The 24,529-nt window shown below is 37.9% G+C and overlaps 1 protein-coding gene across 2 annotated transcripts in view; it reads left to right on the top strand.

Moving 5' to 3' along the window:
* The window catches only part of edem1 (ER degradation enhancer, mannosidase alpha-like 1), a 29,000-nt gene extending 5,969 nt beyond the window's left edge, over positions 1-23,031 (top strand). Inside the window, exons 3-12 of one of the 2 annotated variants that reach the window (XM_078414448.1) lie at positions 4,361-4,464; positions 5,247-5,418; positions 6,183-6,366; positions 7,786-7,960; positions 9,626-9,746; positions 9,842-10,012; positions 13,067-13,140; positions 15,664-15,760; positions 18,311-18,496; positions 20,079-23,031. In XM_078414448.1, coding sequence (XP_078270574.1) covers positions 4,361-4,464; positions 5,247-5,418; positions 6,183-6,366; positions 7,786-7,960; positions 9,626-9,746; positions 9,842-10,012; positions 13,067-13,140; positions 15,664-15,760; positions 18,311-18,496; positions 20,079-20,168 — 1,374 coding nt within the window. In that variant the 3' untranslated portion in view covers positions 20,169-23,031. The remainder of the gene's footprint in view (positions 1-4,360; positions 4,465-5,246; positions 5,419-6,182; positions 6,367-7,785; positions 7,961-9,625; positions 9,747-9,841; positions 10,013-13,066; positions 13,141-15,663; positions 15,761-18,310; positions 18,497-20,078) is intronic. The other variant, XR_013548385.1, reaches the window with a different exon arrangement.
* The last annotated feature ends 1,498 nt before the right edge of the window (positions 23,032-24,529 follow it).

Here is a 24,529-nt window from a genome sequence, read left to right on the forward strand (position 1 = left end):
TTTATATTTCTGACTAGCTGCTCGACAGTGCAGATCTGATAATTGACATCATAGTCTTGAATCAGTGCGGTTGTAATGACTGGTATGAACAACTGAGCAACTTTGAACTGTGCTTTATCTCCAAGATTGAAGGAACAAAATGCTCAGACAGTATGTGGGAAGATGCACCTGGAAATTGACATGGCGACTATTAAAAGCAGTTTTTCTGTGTGTTTTATTTTCAAATCTCACACAGAAATCCTTAATAAAAACATATTTGCCTAGATGGAATTTTTCTCCAGTCAATAACCCAGCTCACCTTTTTTTTGTAATATTTAACCTGTTTACAGTCAGTTATACAATGTTCCTGAAACCATGGACAATTTCAATATTGTTTGTATTCAATCTTTGATCATCTGTTGATGCATTAATTGCAAACATACAGTGCTTTTTGAAATGTGAACAAATAACTGAACACGTTGGAAGCATACATATCAGATAGTATCTGTGAAGAGAGAAGCAGAGGTAATGTTTTGGTAATGATCTTTCATCACGTTTGATGCTCTTGTTTTTCTGATAGCAACACCACCAGGTGTACAATAGTTAAAGAAATGATCAAAGGTGGGAAAGAGAAGTTAATCCATGACGTCTGCCACATTGGCAATTGGAAACTGCCCATTTCAGTGTGGCAGTGGGTGATTGACTTTAAACTGCTTTGGAATCGTGCAGATGAACAATTGTGACCTATTAAAATAATTACATAGAGTACATACTCATTTTAGCATAATCAGACTTTTCTATCACCACGGGTTCTTTATTCTGTATCTCTGTTTGTTGAAGCTGCATTGTGCTTAAGTAACACCCTGATACTTGTTCAATGATTTAATTCGCACACCCATAAAAGAAGCTTGTGGCATTCTCAACGACTGACAACTGAAGTGTTTGAGTTTGTACTGGGTCCCACACCCATTGTGATGTGATTGGTTCTTTTTGGGATCAACAATTTTTTTCATCATACTAAACTCATGCAACTGATCATTAATTGTTTTAAAAATATGTGTTTTCATCATTTATCTTATCGGGGATACATAAGAATAAAGAGCCTTTAATTTTTATCTTTTTTAACTTAAATTTTGATAGCTTTGGTTATGATTTCTTCCTCATGGTGAAGTTGAAATGTAAATTTTCATGGAACTACCGTCAAATTTTTCAATAGAAACAGCATAGGTGAAACTCATTATCTACATTTGTGTGTAAAGAAAAAAATTGCCAGGGCTAACCGTACCTGCCATGCTTCTTCAATGATGTGACACCAATGTATTGGATTTTTTTTTCCTTTTTGTGTCTTTCTTGGATTGTAGGATTGCTTTCAAATTGGTGCAGTGACCATCAGATTGGAGAGCCAAAGGGGGGGAATAACTGACCACGATAGTTATATTGTGATGCCTGGTAATCCAGCTTACTGGAGTGGCAGGGCTCCAACCTGAGCATTAGAAGCAGCCGGTTAGTGAGCAGCAGCGGTTGAGGGTAAGTGTCTACCTGAGGCCTCGGCAAATTACTGGTGATTAGTGTCAAGGGAGATTTACTAGTATAAAGATTTGTTGTGATTATAATCTGCAATATGTGTAGAATAAATCACTTTATTTATTGGATGTAGTTTTTCAGTGGGGTCAATTTACCTAGAACCATTATCAGGAACCAAATAAAATTTAATCACATTTTATTTCAGCAATCCTATGCTAGAGTATGTGCAGTGTTATGGAGAAATGCTAGTTCGAAAAGGCCTAAACAGTTTCAGCAGATGGTTTGAGCTGCAACAGGGATTGAATTTGGAATATGCAAATAGGCATTGTTGTTTCAACTGCATAGCGTTTTCCACAACCTGAGCAATTAACTATCCAGTTGAAGTACAATTACCGTTGAACATAGACAGCTTATGCACAGCAAACTACTACAAATGACATTCAACCCATTTATTAATGTAAAGTTAATCCCTGGGAAACTTTGCTTTCCTAAGCGAAGTTGCCCAAGGATTACCGTTACTTATTAATAATGGTCTAATGTCATTTGTAGTAGTTTGCTGTGCACCTGCAGGATAACTCAGTTGGCCTTCCAAAGAGAGCCATGTGATCTTTTTTTCTCCACCTGAAAGAACAAGGGGGGACTTTTTTGCTCTCGTCCACCAGATTTAAGATCAACTTCCTTCCTGCTTTTATCAGACTCTTGAATGGACCTCAATGCTAATTCCTGTTTTTTTGGATCTACCTTGTTATGATTCTTGCCCCTTTTTTCTATTAGCACTTCCTCTGTAGCGGTGACATTAATATTCTGCACTGTTAATTTCCTCTTTTACATCACCTATACTTATGTAGGTGTGATTGCCCGAATAACTAACAAAACAAAGCGTTTCACTGTATCTCAGTACACATGCTAATAAATCAATACCATCCGATGGTGGTAATCTAGAGTGGACCCTAGATTTAGGTGAAGAGGTTTTAACTTAGAAGTGAATCAGCGGCCATCTGATTCAATGATTCAGAAGTTTGTGTGTCACTGGTGGTGGAGTTTGTCGGGGGTGGTCAAGCCATACATTTTGGTAAGTAAAGAGCTGATGGCAACTAATTTCTAAACACTTTATATTTACTTCCTGATCCGTTTCTCAAATGTGAAGCAGTCACCTGACAGATAAGGCTGTGTCAGCCAAATAACTGCAATGGAACTAAGATAGAAAATTGCATCTTTTATAACTGAAGATGACAGTTTTGAAATCTGGCTCTGCTATTTAAAAATTTAATGTGAAAGAGAAACTTGTGAAAGAGCAATATGTTGTGTCTCAACATAACTGACCAGAAATCCTCCACAGGTAAAATGGTTATCATATAACTAACGCGGCAAAACATGTCTTGCTTTTTAAATGTTTATGTTTAGATGTTGATCACACACCCGAGGTTTGCTTTTTAAGTGTATAAAATTTGTACTTATTACATCATAACTCTTCCTAACTGTGGTGGTTATCATTAACATAGTTTGTTTTCATATCACAGCTGAACATGCAAAGTTTGTGGCTTTGGTGATTTTGAGCTATTGAAAATATTAATCCTTTGTAGGGACTCCCCCGTAGTTAAATTGTTTTTGGATTACGTATGACATTGATGAGACAGTGCTGCCTAGGTTAAATTCCTCCACATTTCATCTGGCATTAAAGCCGCCTGCCAGAAAATATGGCAATTTGATTTTTCATAGTTTTTTTTATTTATGAATTTCACAAAGTGAATTTGCCATCTGCTTCTGAGAAGTCTGCGACAGAAAGCAAAATAGACGGGTTAAGGGCATAGGTTAATTTGAAACTTCATTTTGGTGCAGCAATGGTGAAAATTGCAGTAGTGGTTAATGTAATGTTCATTAACAACGTCTGTATATGACTTAAAGGTATCTTTTTTATTCATTGATAAATTGATAGAGAATAACCTTAATCTCTGCACTTAAGGTCTCCCTTTACTGTTTATGCAGTCCTGTAACTTTAACTGTTTCTGTTTTGATCTCACCTACCAGTGTGCAGTTGAACCATATAAATTCTATGAAATTTATAATATGAAAATTTGAAACTGGATGTCTGCAGTGATAATCCATAATCTGATAATTGGAAGATGTTTTCCTTTTTTCCTTTTTTTGTCTAGTTTTTCTTTGACAGCGTGTTCAGGACGGCCATCTCCCGGTGGGGATTGAAAACAAAAGCAAACCTATATCTTTCCATCCCAGGATGTGTTAACATTTATGAAGTCCACTGACTCCAAAACTAGCATTTGTGTATTCTTCATTTAATGTGTTTGCTTTCATATCTTCACCTGTGGGCTTAGAGGTTAAAGTTGTATTTATTATAGTTTGTAAATTCAGAATTTGATTAGTTTTATACTTTCTCCTAGAAATGCCAAGCACAATGCTAAATTGGATTTAAATCCGAGGAAACGAGTTGTACAGTGGAAATTTGTGGCTACGATAGACACACATTGCTGGCATAATTAGCAGGTCTGGCAGCATCCCTGGAGAACATGGATAGGTGACATTTTGGGTGGGAACCCTTCTTCAGACCTAAATGTCCTCCCCAAAATACTGTATATCCATGTTCTCTAGGGATGCAGCTTGACCCACTGAGTTACTCCAGCATTTTGTGTGTCTCTTTGGTAAACCAGCATCTGCAGTTCTTAGTAACTACTACTGAAATTTATGGCTGTATCTTTTGAATTGTCATGAAAATTCTTGGTAAAAGAAAAAGTTGTTCCTGGTTTTAAAGGGCAATACTCATTAGATAACATTTCTATTTAAGACTTCTTTAGTTATGAATGCATTTTTTTAATATCAAACTTTTATTTTCACTTTGCAGGTTTTGGGCAATGCTTCAGAGTTCAAAAGAGCAGTGAAGCTTGTAATTACCACAGTCTCCTTTAATAAAGATTCAACAGTGCAAGTCTTTGAAGCAACAATCAGGTGAGCCACAAATCTTTTAATCCCTACATTTTAAATCTTCAAATTTCAATTGACCAAACATCTGTTCAGAGAGCAAGTTCCAGTTTAATGTAACTTTAAAAACCTTTTTTATGATTTCATTATAAAGTTTCATTTTATGCCCTCTAATTCTAGTTTCCCCAACAAAGGGAGTAGATTTGCTATTGTATGCAAGTGAATTAAATTGAGTTATTTTAAAAGATCTGTTAGGCTACTGCTGAATCACAGCTTATTCTTGAATGCAAAACCAAATTGGTATTCCCTATTTTTAGAATTTGCCATAATGTAATTTCTGATGAATCTTCTCCCAAGTTCAACATATCTTTTAAAAGATGTGTCCAAATTTAAATGCAATAGAATTAGCAAAACATATTCCTTTGTATTCCAGCTTCCTTATGATGAAGAATAATATGCCCATAACCTTTTAAATTTATTTTCCTGCCCGTCGATTTTTCGTTCAAGTCACATTCCTTGACCTTAGAAACTTGATATGTTGTCTATTACATGAAGAGTTACCACTGGATTTACGTTTTGGAGCCTGGTTAGCAGTAAATAACCTGTGCTAAGAGGTTAAAGGAATGAAATAGAAATTGTTGGAAGGGAATTTCCCTCATCAAACACCCTTCTCTGTAATGATAGATATTCATAATATTTTGTTTAAATTTTAATCTTAATTACAAGCACAAGGTAACATTGACCTATCTTCCCTTTTCCTCATAACTCTTATTTTTGGTTTTATTTTAACAATATGTTTGTTAAACTAGGATTTTAGGAAGCCTGCTTTCTGCTCACATGATCATAATGGATCCTGCTCAGCCATTTGGAAACATGGCTCCAGAGGGTTACGATGATGAGTTGCTTCACCTAGCTCGTGATTTGGCTGTGAGATTGTTGCCAGCGTTTGAAAACACCAAAACTGGCATTCCTCATCCAAGGGTATGTGACATGCTTCATTTATAAACGGTGTGTTTGTTAGAACTGCTAAAAGCTGTAAAACTAAAGGGCCTTCTGGATTATGGATTTATTGAGTACAAATATGTTGAGCTGCTGTATTAGTTGCACTTGGGATATGAGCAATCTTTTTCAATTTTAGAGGCCACCAAGATGTCAGATTGGCAAATAATATATTTACAGAGTATTGACAAAACCTTAACTTGACAAGCTTGATTTTTGTTTGTTGTTGGGTGGTGAAAATATTTGGGTGAGAGAACAGAAAGGAAGACAAGCATGTTATAGAGAGCTTGTAAATTACTAGAACGCCCCTTCAAAGAACAGACTTGTGGCTTTTGGACATCATTATCGCTGCTTTTTAGATTGACTAGAAAGATGCTTAAAGTTACAATTTCACAAAATGAGAAGATCCTGCATTTAAAGGGAACAAAAATATCTGTAATGTTTAGAACAGCGCGGACTGCAATGACGTGTAGCTGCTGATTGTGACAGTGAAGTGAAGGCTCTACCTTCAGATATAAAAAAAGAGTAGGTCAAAGCTTGGAGAGAGCGAGAGTGAGAAAAAACAGACTGAAAAAGTAAAACATTATCCACCATGGATAATGACTAACTGACATTTTTAGTCTTCTGTTTTCATTTCTGATTTTACCCACATGCAGATTTTTTATTTATTTTTTAACGTTTTGTTGATTTAATTTATGTTTCATCTTGGTAAAGAGTTTTTTTTTCTTTTTAAAAAAACTATTTAGGTGAATCTAAAGAAGGGAGTGCCTTCTACTTGTCTTAATGAAACCTGCACTGCTGGAGCTGGTTCTCTGCTTGTGGAGTTTGGAATCCTCAGCCACCTCATTGGGGATTCTACATTTGAGTGGGTAGCTCGCCAAGCCGTGAGAGCTCTCTGGAAGCTGAGAAGTGATGAGACGGGACTCCTCGGTATGTAATGCATTACCTGCAAAACTACAATATCTTCATTATTATGTAATTCAAAATAAATGCTAGTCTAATACAACATTTTTGTCACTCTTTCTAAATCTGGAACTGTTTTAAAATCAAATTGCTGTTTGTAGAGGGGATTAAAGGACTGTCGCCTGTGGCATCTTTTCATTGTTTGAATACCAGAAGTGACGGAAGCAGTTTTTAAGGATCGCCTTTTTTAATGGGTCAGTTGAATTGTTGACTTTGGCAGGAAATTGGATGCTAATAATTATAAGTGATAACCATTTTATGTTGTTACGGTATCAATTATCAATATTTTTAACGTATCTACATCTGTGACGTGTTTAACATTATTTTTTTTAAACCTTCCTCAATTGTAAATTATTCCACAAAAATGCAAGTTTCAGGCTGGAGAGCTCTTTTTGTTTAAACCCTTTTCAGGAGCTGGCCTCTTTCCCACCCGTTGCTAGTGCTGATGCCACCCAAAACTGGCTATAAATCTAATTGCGCGCTTCCAAGATTTTTGCCATGTTTATTTCTGTTGTATTGCCCTGCTGCCATCCAGTCCTTTCTCAGTCTTTTTCACTCTTGTTCATGTAGGATCCTCTGCAGTAGGTCACCGTCTACCTTAGCTAAGGTCTGCTTGATTACCTGTTGGTAATCCATATCCAAACAAAATAGATTGACTGAAATGCTCTCTGTGTCCCCTTAATGTTCCAATGCTTGACAGAACTCGGAGCTGTTTTTGAGAATGTGCAGAGTCTGAGAGAGAGGCAGAGAATCATCGTAAAATACTATTTACATTGGCGAGACCAAGCACAGACTTGGCAACCGTTTCATTGAACACGAGCTTTCTCTGCCAAGACCTGTTGGAGTTCCAGGTTGCTCACCATTTTAATTGTCCTTCCCATGCCAATCTTTCTCTCCTTGCCCTCCACCATTGCCACAGTTAAGCCACAAGCAAACTGGAAGAATAGCACCTCCTCTTCCACATAATATATTTCACGAAGGATTGTTTGCTAAACAATACATTAAAAATGAGAATAATAAACAAGCGTATCTTGGGAAGGATGAGACCAGCATTGTATAAGGATAATTGCGCTCAGTTCTCAGAGACCTTGAAAGTGAGTGAGTACTTATAACAGAAAGAGGAATGGAAGACAATACATCATATCCTTACGATATACAGTCACATCATTTGATTGAATTGACTTTGGCTATTTCTGTAGTTTTCTTTTGGCTAAGTCTATTTCATAACCAAGTTGGTGTCAGCTATACACAGGTTATGTAGCATGGCCAGTAATCTTTTAAGATCTCAAATGCACCATCCTTTGTAGTTGTTATATATTTTTGTATCTATTTAGATATGTATACTTGAACACCTGAACATTCAGTTTGCTGTCATCTTTTACACAGGGAATGTGGTAAATATTCAGACTGGACAATGGGTTGAGAAACAGAGTGGATTGGGAGCAGGAATGGACTCTTTCTATGAGTATCTTCTGAAATCCTACATATTGTTTGGAGAAAGCGAAGACCTGGAGATGTTTAATGCTGCATATGAGAGCATTCAAAATCATCTGAGAAGAGGGTAGGATATTCCATGTGTTCTGAGTGTTTTGGGGACAATTACTTTTGCTGCAAGCAATCAACCTTGATTTGAATATTTTTAATTTTATGCATAAAATGTGATACCTTGTTCATAACAGATTTCACTGCAGTAGTAAATATAATGATAATTCATGTTATATCTGCAATTTTTCTTGAGTTTTACTGGTACATTTTGAGAACAGTGATGAAAGTAGAATCAGTATAAAAACTTCACTTAATGTTCTATACATTGTGGAATGGCACACCCGGATCCCTTTGTACTACAACCTTTACTAGTCTCTTAAGTAACTTAAAATGTTTATTTTCTGTTCATTCTGCATATAATCTTATTCTCCCATGTTTCTCTGCATTCATGCCAATGCACATTATGCCACATGCCATAACGTGCCTATGTGGCACGGTTTCCTTTTCACAGTCTACAGGCTTTGTAGCATCTGCGATGGCTTGCACTATCGTTTAATTCATTTTGTTGGAAAGACCTGAGGATCTTTTGCTGATCATTAGTCACTCCACTGTTAACAGTCTGCTCATCTATTCCTGCTGTCTAATTTGTGCCCTTTCCCTAATCCTCTTTCTGGGTAAATCCTCCTGTTTAAACTGTCATTCACCTCTTCCAATGAAAGCAAGTCCTGGGTTGAATGAGAGATGGTGCCATATCAATGACAGATAATAACAGTCCTTGTTATTGGACACCCAAGTGAGGCCCCGTCTTGTCTTAGCATTACACTGAGACAGAGGTGTTTAAAAAGTGCCGGTCATTTTCAATAAACCTCCATCCCCAATTTTTCCTGATGTTGAAGCCTGTCAGGATCTCTGTACAACAATATCTGAGACCTGGCTGCCTGATTTGTACACGGTTTCTTAGGGCAACAGTGGCACAGCTGGTAGAGCTGCTGTTTCACATTGCCAGAAACATGGGTTTGGTTCTGATGGTTTCTCCCTGTGAGCATGTGGTTTTCCTCCCACATTCCAATGACGTGTGGGTTTGTAGGTTAATTGGTCAGTGTGTGTGCATGGAGTGGATGTGAAAGTGGAATAATATAAAACGAGTGTGAATGCATGATTGATGGTCAGTGTGGACTGTGGACCATGCTTTCTCTTTCAATCAATCAAATCAATTCTTAAACATCAACATGATCCATTAGCAATATATTCAGGGACCAGTTGTGACTTCAGGCATGGAATAATAAATTAGCAATTTATTTGAATCCCAAATGTTACCGTTCATTCTCCTAGAATGGATTAGGCTGAGGGGGGCCTAAACGGGTAGGCAAAAATTATGAGGAACAAAGATAGGATTGATAGTAGATTCAGACTACCTCGTAATTTTACTGTTCTGCTGTTCAATGCATGCTATATCTACAACTTTGGTCTTAAGATCAGAATGCTCCCATCCAACATTTTTGTCTCCGTTTTTCAAAGTATACAAGAAATTACTGCATGATATATTGCTGATATATACCCATGTGTAGCTAATGTAGCTGCCTTTACTAATATTTGATGAAGTAGCCATATTTATTTGCACAATGAAACATTTGAAACAAATATTATGAGGTAATACTGGAGCCTGTTGTCTGCTCCAGCTTTAGTTTGACAACTGATAGATTGCAGTTTTAAATTTGTATCAATATTTCTGAACATACAGGCGTGAAGCTTGTAATGAGGGAGAGGGAGATCCTCCGCTTTATGTTAATGTGAATATGTTCAACGGCCAACTAATGAATACATGGATTGATTCACTACAGGCGTTTTTCCCTGGTCTTCAGGTATATGTATTGCTTTTAAAATGGCTATTTTTCTAGACATTTTATAATCTTTCCCTGTATGGATTTTTAAATCTAAAGATATTTTTAAATTTTAGGTTTTGACAGGTGATGTAGAAGATGCTATTTGCCTTCATGCATTCTATTATGCCATATGGAAACGTTACGGAGCTCTTCCGGAACGATATAACTGGCAGCTTCAAGCACCTGATGTAATGTTTTACCCACTAAGGCCTGAATTAGTTGAATCGACTTATCTACTGTATCAGGTACGATACCAGTAATGTAATATTACTTCATAGTGATTAACCAGAATTCCTTTGGTCTGTTCAAAATCCCTTTTATGATCGCCAGTTATGCCATGTCGAATCCCACCTCGCTCCTTAGAACTTTCTGTTTGACTGAGTAGAATAGAATTGCTCCTTTACAGAGCAGTATTTGGGCTTCATTTTAACGTTATCACAATAGTGTGAATGTAAAGGAGATCTTTAACAACAAGTGAACCTGTTGAAACCCTGGGCAATCAAGTTTTCTCTCGTTGTCTCAAAGTAGTTTCCTATGAAACTCATCCTTCTCTCCTCTTCAGAAGAAGAGAACAATAACAACGGCTCACACTTGAAAAGCTGCCTTTACTGACCTTAACAAGCTATACCAACAAAATCACATTTGACACCAAGCCATTTAAGGACAAGAAGCTAGATCAGGTAGGTTTGAAAGAGTGTATTAAAGGAGGAGCAATGAGTTTAATAGAGTGGTTTAGGAAGGGAATTGCAGCCCTTCTAGCTGAGATAGTTAAAATCAGTGCTTTTTTGTAGACAAAAGGATGCTAGTATGCATATCATTCATTGATGCCTATGGTGGATCATCATCCTATAAGCTGCTAAAGCTGTTTAAGGAGCTGATGGCCAAATTTACTTCAGAAATATTTGGTAAACGACAGTAATCTTTTTATACTAACAATTTGACTATTTAGAGGGGCCGGACACCATACTGGCACATACCGTCACAAAACAAAGCACTGGATAAAGTTATGCCCCTCCCCCCCAGTAATGAGCGAATAAGATTAGTGATCAGGACTTTTAATAAGTTGAGGTATTTATGCATGATGATAAATGTCAGACCTTCCTGGAAAGAGTTGGAGTAGCAGGTTTGGGGACTGATGAATTAGCTGCATTTGGAGCCCATAAAAATACTATCAGTGTCAGTTTAATGACAGAATTATTATGTAGATGGAATTTCTTCATGAGTGAAAGTGCAACATCCATAAGATGATATCCTTGCCTGCGGTCTTTTCACTTGCTTTAGTTTTGTTCCAGATTGTCTAATGATGATTCAACTACCCTGGAATTTTGAGCAGGGCAAATTCAATGCATTAAAGTTAAACATGTCTCATTTGGAATCCAGATCTTCAACATGCTTCTTAAACACCACAACCATATCTGCTTCCACCACCTCCCCTATAGCTAGGCATTCAGGCACTTGCCACTCCCAGTGTAAGACAAAACTTAACTTATCCCACACATCTCCTCTGAACTTTCCCCCTCTCACCTTAAATCTTTGCTCTCTAGTATTTGACATTTCCACCCTAAGAAGATCCACTCTTGCTGTCTATCATATCTATGCCTCTCATAATTCAGTAAACAATTCTCCCTTCAGCCTTAATACTCCAGCGTAAACAATCCAAGTTGTCCAATCTCTTCTTGGAGCTAATACTCTCAAATCCAGGCAGTATCCTGATAAACCTCTTCCACACATGCTGCAAAACATCCACATCCTTCCTGCATTGGGATGACCAGAACTGCACACAATACGCTAAATGTGGCCCAACCAATTTTTTGTAAAGCTGCTTTGTGTCTTCTTGACTCTTATACTCAATGCCCTGACTGATGAATCCAAGCATATCATGCATTCTTTATCACTATTAGTGTTGCTACATTAAGGGAGCTATGTACTTGGGGCTCCAAAATCCCTCCGTACATCAATACCGTTAAGAGTTCTGTCATTAGCTGTATATTTTCCCCTTACATTTAACCTTCCAAAGTGCAACACCTTGTCTGCCCGAATTAAATTCCATCTGCCATTTCTCCTGTCTACATCTATAACTGATAGTAGACCTTAGACAATAGACAATAGACAATAGGTGCAGGAGTAGGCCATTCAGCCCTTCGAGCCAGCACCGCCATTCAATGCGATCATGGCTGATCACTCTCAATCAGTACCCCGTTCCTGCCTTCTCCCCATACCCCCTCACTCTGCTATCCTTAAGAGCTCTATCCAGCTCTCTCTTGAAAGCATCCAACGAACTGGCCTCCACTGCCTTCTGAGGCAGAGAATTCCACACCTTCACCACTCTGACTGAAAAAGTTCTTCCTCATCTCTGTTCTAAATGGCCTACCCCTTATTCTTAAACTGTGGCCCCTTGTTCTGGACTCCCCCAACATTGGGAACATGTTTCCTGCCTCTAATGTGTCCAATCCCCTAATTATCTTATATGTTTCAATAAGATCCCCCCTCATCCTTCTGAATTCCAGTGTATACAAGCCTAATTGCTCCAGCCTTTCAACATACGACAGTCCCGCCATTCCGGGAATTAACCTAGTGAACCTACGCTGCACGCCCTCAAAAGCACCTTGATGTGTGCTTTGACAGCCTTCTTCACTGTCTGCAACTCCATTTTTTGTATTATCTGCAATATTACTAGCCATTCCGCCTATATTTTTGTCCAAGTGAAAAAGGATAACTAAAAGGACACCCTTCCATTAGCACCCTCTGTTTTCTAAGGGTAAGCCAATATGTGGATCCCACCTATACAATGGCACCTATAGAGTACAGTACCTCTACCCAAGACTATTTACACTCATTGAATACATTGTGAATTAAGATCCCACTTGAACTTAATTTGCTGACGTTGATCCCATGTAACTGAACATGTTGGAAAATAGGTTGACTTTTATTCACTGCAAAAAATTGGAAAAAGATGGCTTTTACAAATTCCATATTTTCTCATTTGTGGTTTGCAAGATTTGCCTTCATATTGCGATATCATTCTGGGTACTTTCCTTGGCCTGAAACCATTGAATTACTTGATTGAAGTATCCAAATACCATATTACGAACACTCAGCGCAATGCAAATTGGTATCCATTATCAATTGTCTCCTTCGAACTTTGAAGTGTTTTTGTTTGGCAATGATCTGTATGTTATTTTGTACAAAACAGACTTATTGAATTAAACATTATGCAGTTGAATTTGTACTATTGCATCACTGTTCATTGAGTTAATGCCCTTGATTGACATGCAGTTTGGTTTTTATTTTGATATCAGGCAACAAAAAACCCTTTCTACTTGCATGTGGGAATGGATATCCTTCAGAGTCTGGAGAAATACACCAAAGTTAGGTCAGTGTTGGAATATAATTTATGAATTGTTTCCAAGTTATTGTTCATTTGTGATATTTTCTAAAAGTTTAAAATTTGACTTCGTCACAGAGATGCAAGAAACTGCAGATGCTGGAATCTTGAGCAAAAAACAAGTGCTACAGAAACTCAGCAGATCAGCCAGTATCTATGGAGGGAATGGACACACAACATTTTGGGTCAAGGCCCTTCTTTTAGACTGACGGTCTCAACCCAAAATGTCATCTGTCCATTCTCTCCACAGATGCTGCCTGACACGCTGAGTTCTTCCAGCACTTTGTTTCTTGCTTAATAATCCTATAGATGATTGTAAAAACTCCATGAGATTGCTGGATTAGTATTGTTAACTTTTAGATTAATTATCAGAGTGAAGGTTTTCTGAATAGGATTTTATAGGAAATAAACTCCTGTGACACTTCTCACTGGATTAGGCTAATGAGATTGAGAAATTCAGATAGATACAACTGAGTAAAATGGTTTGCAATGTGGAAGGAGAGAAAAAATATAGGACTGCTTTTGTATCCGCTAAACAGGTTAACAGTTAATATGGCGAATGCCATCCACTCCCACATAAAACTAATGTCTCACACTTCCTGGCTGTTCAAGTTTCAAATTGCCATTTCCTTGTGCCTTGTATTAGGCATGTTCTCCCTCTAACCAGCTGTCTCAGTAGGTAACTAGTAAATGGTAAGCAGGTAATAAGATTAAGGCCATCTAAGCAAGATAAGAAATGTATCTCGTGATCTAGGAATAATTATTTATTTTATTATTTCATGGACCCTTGAAAGACAGAAGTGGCATGTCCCAACCCCAAATTAGTATTGCAGTTGATTTCCCATTTACCATCATATTTATTGATGGCTTCATTTTTTAATTTGCATCCTTAACGGAGCTTTTTGGTTGCTTTACTTTTCTTGCGAGAATTGGCGTTTATTATAGAAGGCATTCTTATTTTTAAAAAGTAAATTACATTTGCCCATTAATCTTTTTTTCATTTCTATTTCCCTTTCACTATTAAATGGCCTGTTTCGTTCCTTGCAATGCATTGTAGCTGCAAGCTTTCCTGTTTGTTAACGGAAAATTTGTGCGCTACAGAGAGTTTAATTAGATTTTAACATCAATTCCTCAATATTTCTAAAGATTTATAATATTTTTTGGCATACTAATTATCTGGCAATTATTGTTCTTTAGTTCACTGCTCTCCAGAGATTTGTTTGATTTTGATTATTCCTACTCAGCCCTTTTCCTTTCTTTACCAATGTTGAATCTTTGCCAGAGTCTGCAGATGCTGGAATCGAGCAAAAAAACAAAGGGCTGGAGGAACTAGTAGGTCAGGCAGCATCTATGGAGGGAAATGGATAGACGACATATAGATTAGGTTAGAGATATGGCATGGAAACAGGCCAAGTCCACGCCAACCATTGATTACCCATTCACACTAGTTCCATGTTATCACATTTTCTCATCTATTCTCCACATTAGCACGTTTACAGGCAAATTAATCTGCAAACCCACACGTCTATGGGATGTGGGAGGAAACCGGACCACCCGAAGGAAACCTACGTGGTCACAGGGAAAAGGTACAAAGTTCACTTTGACAGTACCCAAAGTCAGGATCAAACCCGTGTTCATAAGTCATAAGAGCAAAATTAGGCCATTCAGCCCATCGGGCCTACTCCATTCAATCATGACTGATCTATCTTTCCTTCTCAGTCCCATTCTCCTGCCTTCTCCCTGTCACCTTTGACACTCTTAATAATCAGGAACCTATCAATCTCTGCTTTAAAAATACCCAAAAGCTTGGTGCTGTGAGGTGGCACATCTACCAACCGGGCCACTGAGCTGCACAGAAGTTTTAGATCAGGGCAGTTCTTCATGTCCATAGATGTGTCCCATCTCGAAACATCATCTGTCCATTTCCCTCCACTAATCTGCCTGGCCTGCTGAGTTCCTCCAGCATTTTAGTTTAAAAAAACAATAATTTTTGTCACTCCTTGGCTTCTCTTTCCACTAAACTGCTAGACTCCGTTTATTTCAGGATTTGTTTTATTGGGGGCTCTGTATCAATTTATTATCTATCAGTAGAACCTCATGCTTCCTCTTACCTACAGTATTTCTCATGATCATCTTTTACCATTACTTCTTCAAAATTTTCTCCAGCCACAAGATATCCTACATTCTTTCGTTGGTTAGACAGCACATGGGTATTGATTTGGTATTGCATCTCAGAATTTCATTGTCCTGAAACATCAACTTTATTTCCCCCCACAGGTATTCCCCAAAGTATTGTGTGATTTCAGCAACTTATGCTTTTGTTTTAAATTTGCAGCATCTGCAGTTTAAAAAAAAATTGATTTGCCAACTCTTAACTCATGATTGCAGAGGATAATAAAGCAGACCAAGATTCTGTTAGCTCTGATTCTCTGCAATTTGCTTATCGTTTGAACCTATTCTATGTCATTTTGTGGTACTTAAGTTACTGTTGGCTGTTTTATTTGGAAACAGATGTGGTTATGCTACACTTCATCATGTAATAGACAAGTCAAAGGAAGATCGAATGGAGAGCTTCTTTCTCAGTGAGACCTGTAAATATTTGTATTTGGTATGTTATTCCTGTAAACATTTCTATTTTTTCTTTAAGTAGTTGGTTATTACAGTAAATGCAGTCTGTTGTTATTTGGAATCCAGTGGTGAAAACTAATTCAGTAATAACTCTGATAAATAATCACAAAGGGCCTACTAATGTGTTGCATCGTTCAAAATGATTTTATTGTTTACAAAACCATCAAGGGGCATTGTCTGAATTATAGCTTGTAACGCTAGAGAAATCGCTGTAAGACTGAGATGAAACTAAGCCCGACATTGCTGTTAATGGTGGGACATTGTAACTGCGATGTCACAAGTTTGCATTGAAAATGTGCACTGTGAAAGAGGACAATGTAATTTCTGAGATAAAAATTTGGCACGTGTATCAAAGGCATGGTATGTACAAATTAAATACTTTGAAGATTTTTAAGTGAGTCAAAGAAAGGAATCGTGTTTGTGGAGATAATTATTTAGTTGCGTGATGACAAAACCTTGGTTTGGGTGCATGCCAATTAAGAAACTCGCCAACTTTGGGGATTTATACAGAATTTTCTAACAATATTGTTCTTGAGGATGAGAACTATCTTTGTATGAAACAACTTACAGACATCAACTAAGAGTAATGTAATACTGATTTTGCAATGGTTATGTATTGGGGGATGCGGGTGCCACCAGTTAAAGGGATTTTGTCACTAGTCTTTTATGGTTTCTGAGCTGAGTGGCTTGCTTGGTAATTTCATTGGGCATTCAGGAGTTAACCACATTGCCCCTAATTTTGGAGTCACATGGGACAGGTCAATAAAGGAAGGGAAATTTCCTTCATTGAGGGATATCAGCAGACCAGCTGAATTTTACAGCAATCTGCTGGTGTCATCATACCCTTTCAATTTATCTGTTGAAGTCCATATTGACTAATTTTCTTTGGTTTTAATTCCTCAGCTGCCAAGTGGGATTTAACCATTGATTAGTAGTCTGGATATTTGGTTACTATTCCAGTATCGTTGTGGCTTACGATGTCTTATCACAGTTCCCTATTTTCTTTTCTCTTCAGAGGGAATAATTTCTCACTTTATGTTCTCTATTTCATGCAGACATCTCGAGCATACTCTTGCCTCCTTTCCAAGGTTGCACGTATGTATAGTTGGTGTAACCATTAATTATAATTCTATCCTACTTTCTATCCCACGCATCATGCTGGTGCATCTGCCTTACACCTCTTCCAAAGCTTATGTAACGTGCCTGAAATTTGCTCAGAAATAAATACAGTGCCTCAGATTGTATTCAATAGCTTTACACAGTTGTAGTGTAACGTCCACTGCTCCAGTGCTGTTGATTAAAACTACTTAGTTAAGCTTTTTGTTTGCAAATCTGCATTAACTTTAAAAACTGAGACTCCTAAATTTCTACTTATCCTGCAATCTGGTTTCATACCATTTAGAAAATACTATGCTTATGTATCCAAACTGAGTCTTCTTGTACTTTCCCCACTTTGAATTCTATGTGTCACAATCTGGGGCTGCATTTTACCAGTCCATTGTTGCTGTGCATTCTCTTTCCCCCATCTGTGGTTCCCTAACTTGTGTATTTGGAAGCGTCAGTTATGAATGAATGAATAAGTTTATTGGCCAAGTATGCATATACAAGGAATGTGCCTTGGTGCCCCGCTCGCAAATGACAACGCAAACATACAGTTAACAATTAAGAATAAATATGCAGATCTCACTTCCATTTAACAAATCTTTCTGCAGTGCAACATAAGAAATAGGAACAAAAAAATGGCCAATCAGTCCTTCATGCCTGCTCTGCCATTCAATAAGATGTAGGTGAGATTTGGGTGACATTCATCTCAGTGCCACCTGTGTAAACTAATAGGTTGTTTCCAATTCATTTCTCATTAATAATTTTGTATGCAGCTTTGAACGTCTACTGGAAATAGCTTTCATTGATGCCATTAATGTACAACAATTGTCATCCTTCAAAGCAAAAAGCATTTATGTTAGCATTGTTTACACGTTGCATATCCACAATGATTCTTTGTAATCAAATCATTCTTGTCTAAATGCCAAATCATTCTTGCATATAACAGATAAAAATACATTTCCTGCAAACAGCAATGGTCTAGTTCTGATACACAGTCCCCTTATTGAGGGTGTCCTTTTTACTTCATCATTCCCATCTGTGATCTTTTGCAAAGAGCTTTTGTAAAGGCACTAGAGGCTTTAATTTGAAGATTTAAATGTTAGACAACAGTCTAAACATGGGACAGTGTAAAGATGCCAAACTGCTCAATTTCTTTGGCTTTCATCGATCTTCCAGCTCCTTTCCTTCCTCATAGCAAAATCTATTTCATGCATGGGAACCTTCATTTGAAAGTTCTTCATTCTTGCAGTGAGAGGTGTAGTTTAATAATTTTACTTTTGGTGCCCATTAAAAATGTATGGTTAAATATTTGAGATGGTTACTTATGCTAATTCTAAATATATCTGTTTAAATCGGATGCCTTTGCTGCTGTGATGCTAATTGAAATTAACTTTTAATATTTTCTTTGTTTTGAATGAATGAATAGCTATTTGATGAAGATAACCCATTGCACAGATCAGGGAGCAAATATCTTTTCACAACAGAAGGCCATATTTTGCCAATAGATAAAATTTTCAGAGAAAAGTCATGGGAAGATACCACCTCAAAACAAGAGGGTATTGTAGATAACTCTGGTGAGCTGGACCACAGACCTGCCAATTCCAGCATTAATGTAAGTAAGTCGGGTTGTGTATGCACAACTTTAAAAAAAATTATTGGACAATATTGCCATATTTTCTAGGCAGTGAAGTTCTGTTCCTTGAAATCAGCTTTTTACATACTGTTTCCATATATTTGAATTGCAATGGGTTCATGGCAAAGGGATAATTTACCTGAACCATTTCATGAAATTACTCAATTCCTGCAGTTGGATAGTTAGTAAGTTTGGAGATGGTGCCAAATTGGTGAAGTTGCGGACAGTGAGAAAGGTTGTCAAAGGATGTAAATCAGTTAACTGATATGGGCAGAGAAATAGCAGATGGAGCGAGAGGCGTTGTACTTTGGGAGGTTGAATGCAAGTGGTAAGTATGCAGTTAATGGCAAGACTCTTTAACAGTGTTGATGTACTGAGCGATCTTGGGATGCAAGTACATAATTCCCTGAAAGTGACTACACAAGTAGTTAGAGAGGTAAAGAAGGCGTATAGTATGTTTGCTTTCAGCATTCAGGGTATTGAGTATAAGAGTCAGGAAATCAAGTTGCTTTATAAAACTTCCGTTAGGCCACTATCATCAAGGGTCCCCACTATCCGGGCCATGTTCCCTTCAAGTTGCTATCATTGTGCAAGAGGTACAAGATTGACAAGAGCATGGGAGGTGGGTTCTAGTAGTATATCCATTTCATTGATGCTTCTACACTGGTTGAGGACAATCTGCTTTTTTGTTCTTTTCGTTGCAACATTGATGTTGTGATCCAAGTCCATAGTCCCTGAAAGTGGCAACACAAATAGATACAGTGGTAAAGAATGCATATGGCGTGCTTGCTTTCATAGGTTGGGGCATTGAGTACAATGCAGATGAAGTCATGATGCATATTTATAAAACTTTGGATTGGCTGCATTTGGAGTATTTCGTGCAGCTCTGGACGCACTATTAATGGAATGATGTGGAGGGTTTGGAAAAGGTGCAGAGGAGGTTTACCAGACTGATGCCTAGATTAGGGGATGTTAGCTGCAGTGAAAGGTTGGACAAACTTAGATTTTTTTCTCAGGAGCGCCAGAGGTTGTGGGAAGTCCTGATAAAGTACATAAAATTAAGAGAGGCATAGATAGGATAGACAGTCATAATCATTTACTCAGGATGGAATAATCAAATATTAGAAGGCGTAGCTTTAAGGTGAAAGGGGCAAACTTTAAAGGTGATGTGCTGGGCAAATTTTTTACGCAGTTAAGATAGTGGCATTTAAGAGACTATTGGATGGGCACCTGGATAAGGAGGGATCTGGACTACGTGGTCTTGGCATCATGTTCGGCACAGACATGATGGCCTGGTCTTGTGCTGCACTGCTCTATGTTCTAGTTTGTGTGCATGTAACATAAAGCTGCTGTGGTATCATGTACACTGATCTGTTTTTTTAAACATAATAATGATCTTCATGAGAAGGTACAGCTATTTACATATTTGCTTTGTAAAATAAGTGACAAGGTCACTTTGTTACAATCTTAATTCATATTCCAAATTCAAATTATTTTTGAGGGTGCTCTTTTTTGCAATTTGCTATAATGAAAACTAATTGCTTTGAAAATGTCTCCACAGTGTAGCAGAGTCCCCAGTGAGCGGAGATATGCACTACCCTTGAAAGGAGTTTACATGCAGCAGATTGACCAGATGGTGGGACTTCTTTAAACCAACCTCATCTCTTATGCACAGATGTACAGGGACTTACTTCAGCTATGCAACTTTTATTTTTTTGTATGTATATAAATGTGTTAGCATTTATTTATTGATTTTTACAACTTCTCTGAAAACATTTCTAGGACTTGTAATATCAAAGCAGAGGTGAAAATACATCTGCACCTTGCTTCTATGCAAGGGGGAAAAAGTTTTTGTTAAAATAGATTGGATTTTGATGCACGGTGTCTTCTATGAAGGCATAAGATTAATCATTTGTCTGCAGTGCTCATCTAGAAAAAAAAAGTAAAAGACTTGTGCTAGATATTTGTTGAAATCCACTTTTGTAATTGTGCCCTATCTTAAATATGCAGCAGCGTGAAATAAGAAAGATTCAATGAACATTGAGATCCAATTTTTTTTACTGGTGCGTTTGCATTGCTGTAAGAATCAAGCAATGCCCTCAAGAACTGGACTGGAAAGAGCATTGATACAGCCATGAGTCACTTTGTCTAACAGTCTAATGTAGGGTGCTGAATGTCTATAGCGAAGGAAAATGTAATCAACTTTGGTTTTGGTTTATGTGCCTTCAAACTATCAGTGTATTTAACAAAAATATCTAGTGTCATGTCTGTCTGGGCAACAAACGACATTGTTTTATGTTAGCACTCTAATATACGTTAATTAGATTGTTCAGTTCCAGGCTAATTGAAGACTGTTTATAACATAGTATGCCATAATCATACTCATTAACTTCATTATGATTTATTTTTATGGATGATTTTATGTGATCTGTGTTCAGAAAGTAAAGCTCGGTTGCATCTTGTTGATACATATGTAAAAACAGCTGAGGTGTCACTGAGTGCTATAACGTGGCACAAAGCATCCATAACTTTGATTGTTTGAAGTGAATTTTGGAATTCTGTTCATTACTTCACTTACATTGATGCAAATATGTTTGAGTGCGCTGAAATTTGGATCAAATCAACATGTTTACAATTCCCTCAGAAGGCCATCTTAAAATAGTTGGATTTCATTTTGCTTCATTTTGCTTCCCATAACTTCTGTCAAATTATAAATGCTAATTGCGAACTCCACCACTCACTCTATGTTTTTCTGCATCAATAATCAACCTGTCAAGCGTCATGATGAAAATTAACTTTCTACAAATAAGCAATTACTTAATTACAATCCCCATTTTGTGTGTGTTGTTTTGACCTTGGATGGGGATGGTTTAAGTGGAATAGATCAGGCTATTGCAGTGGAATATTTATTAACCGCTTCACAAAGCAGAATTTTTACATTTCCCGCACATTTGATTGGTAATTTCCCAATTTATATTGTATTTGACCAACTGTCTTTAAAATTGCGCACTCAGATTAAATTAAACCATAATTCTTCTTGAGTGAGGGTGTCCGAGCATGCATTTGTGCCCACCTTTTTGCTCTGTTCTGTCATTATAAAATCCATGTGTGAAATTATGAATACTTAAGGACGTCTAGTCTGTGTTCAACCACACTACTAGTGTGTTTTTCTAAGCTGGAGGGTGAAGAGAGTGGAGGAAGGTAACTTATCCCAAGTCTGTCTAGATGAGTCCATAAGCTACAGTTTAATATTTTAAGAACAAACATTGGTGTAGTTTGTGGCGGTGATGGTGTGCCTTAGTGTGGAAGTTGACTTGGGGTATCCAGATTAGTCAAAGGAAATTAGGGTGAACATTGATGACGCCACATGGCAACACCTGTTACTTCCAGTCTGTGATTACCTCTAACTGAGCATCAGCAGCTATCTCTTGCCAACGTTAGTAATGCTCCATTGCTCATTCATGGTATTTCCAAAATGTAAGTGGCTTGTATTCTTGTATTCAACCGCATTCTCAGTTTGCCATTGTTGCTCTAACACCCCTCTGCTCTCCCCTCCCATTCACGTTTTAAATTTGGGTTTCCTCTCGCCATGCAGTCTGTCATTAACAGCCCTGCCCACCTCTCTCACCCCTAGCCCCCCCTCCACCAAACTGACTTCCCCTATTCCCCACATCCTTTCCTTGTTCATTTCCTGGCCCTCGTCTTTGTTCTGACCGTGATCCTGAACTTGTTTTCTTGCCTGTGCATTCCCTCTCTCTGTTCCCCACTCCATCGTGGCCCATATCCGTTCTCCCCAAAGATAAATAATTTGGTTTCTGTTCAGTCTTTCCCAGAGACTGGGAAATCATGGCCCAGCCCTGTTCCTTCCCTCCAGGAGTGAGCTGCAATCTTCACTAAAGAATGTCATTTATTCTTTGCAGTTCAATTAATATTGCGTTAAAATATTATTACTTAATATATTAGAATGTTTACCTGTTTCCTTTCCAGCCCATAATTTACCTGCTGTTTTAATGTTATCAATGACTTTATGCTAACCATTGTGCAATCATCAGAAACCTCCAGATCCCCATACTTATGTGAGGGTAAACAAATGTCTGATTAGGGCATGATCATATAAGACTCTCCTTTCTGTAATGTGTGCAATGATGATGCCAAATGTTTAGGTATGATGGCCAAAATTATGATTTCTATTCCTATTGGACCTTTTGCATAATTGAGCAATTGCAGCGGTAGAGGTGACAAAGTGCAAAAGATCTGCCTCATTTTTAACTTGTAGGTAAAGGTTTCTTGTCAAAGAATCGTTAATGTTGTTTTCTTACAGATAATAGTATTTACTCAAAAGCAGGATGTTTAATATAAAGAACAATGCTAAACTATCAATGTTTACCAAAATCAATGTGCAATACACTGTTGTATAGAAGAAAAAGTTTTAAATAAAATAAATTTTATTTTCCCAGAAATGAGCAATGGTATTAAAATTGTCAAAGGACCAAACAAATGTCAATAAAAATGCAATGCCATTGTTTTTTTGTTGCTGCTATTTTTTTCCTCTCCAGTGTCTGAGCCTAAACATGCACTCTGTGTCTTCTAATCTCACTAATAGTTTTACATAGAAATCACAGGCTTTTCCACAGCTGAATGGTCTATTTCCAAAGCTCGCTACATATCTGAAGCAATGGATTACACCTTTTTTCTCACCAGCTGCACAAATACAGGAATCCCCTAAAACCATGCCAGCTCCATTAATTATTGGTCTTATGTAGTCGCCCATGTTGTCCATTGTCAGGCTGTCAATATTTAACATCCAACCTTCTCTCCAAATTTCACCCATTGCTAATTTTAAAAATCAGTTCCTGCTCTCTAGTACCTCAAATTACATTTTATGTGTATCTTGCAGAACCATTCTAATGTGACAGTAATCTTAATATTCAACCAATTATATGACATTGCAATGTCTCTTTACAAGGGACTTAGAGAAATAAACACAAACACCATGTAACTTTTTAGAATAACATCAAGTAGCTCTACATAAAGAAATCCCAGTCTATACATTCTCCCTTTAACTTATGCCCACAAGCCAAAGTCACATCCCTGTGAATCTCTTCTGCATCCTTTCCAGTTTAATTACATCCTTCCTATAGCTGGGAGACCAGAACTGCACACATTACTCCAAAGCTAGACACAAAATGCAGGAGTAACTCAGTGGGTCAGGCAGCATCTCTGGAGAGAAGGAATGGGTGAAGGGGTAGCATTTCAGGTTGCGACCCATCTTCAGAAGGATCTTGACCCGAAACGTTACCCATTCACCCATTCCTTCTCTCCAGAGATGCTGTCTGACCCGCTGCGTTACTCCAGCATTTTGTGTCTACCTTCGATTTAAACCAGCATCTGCAGTTTTCTTTCCTACACATTACTTCAAATGTGGGCTTGCCAATGACTTGTAAGGCTGCATCATGATGTCCCAACCTTTTAGTGTAGAGATACAGCGAGGAAACAGGCCCTTTCGGCCCACCGGGTCTGCGCTGGTCATCGACCCCCGCACATTAACACTATCCTACACCCACTAAGGTCAATTTTTACATTTACCAAGCCAATTAACCTACAAACCTATACGTCATTGGAATGTGGGAGAAACCCACGCAGGTCATGGGGAGAACGTACAAGCTCCGTTCAGACAGTACCCGTAATCAGGATCGAACCCGGGTCTCCGGAGCTGCATTTGCTGTAAGGCAGCAACTCTACCGCTGCGCCACCGTGACTGCCTTGTGAAGGTTGTTGTTTTGTACTCAACAACCTTCACAATGAAGGCAAGTGTGCCAAACACTTATTCACCACATTCTCCACCTGACTTGCCACTTTCATGGAACCTCCTAGATTGCTCGGTACTACATCACTCTAGGGCTTTACCATTTATTGTGCAAGCCCAGTCTTGGTTTGACATTCCAGTGTTAACATGTCACACTGAAATTCGCAAGTGATCTAGATAATGTTGTAAACTTTGATCTTGTTTGT

Source organism: Rhinoraja longicauda, chromosome 17, assembly GCF_053455715.1.
Source record: "Rhinoraja longicauda isolate Sanriku21f chromosome 17, sRhiLon1.1, whole genome shotgun sequence".
Taxonomy (NCBI): domain Eukaryota; kingdom Metazoa; phylum Chordata; class Chondrichthyes; order Rajiformes; family Arhynchobatidae; genus Rhinoraja; species Rhinoraja longicauda.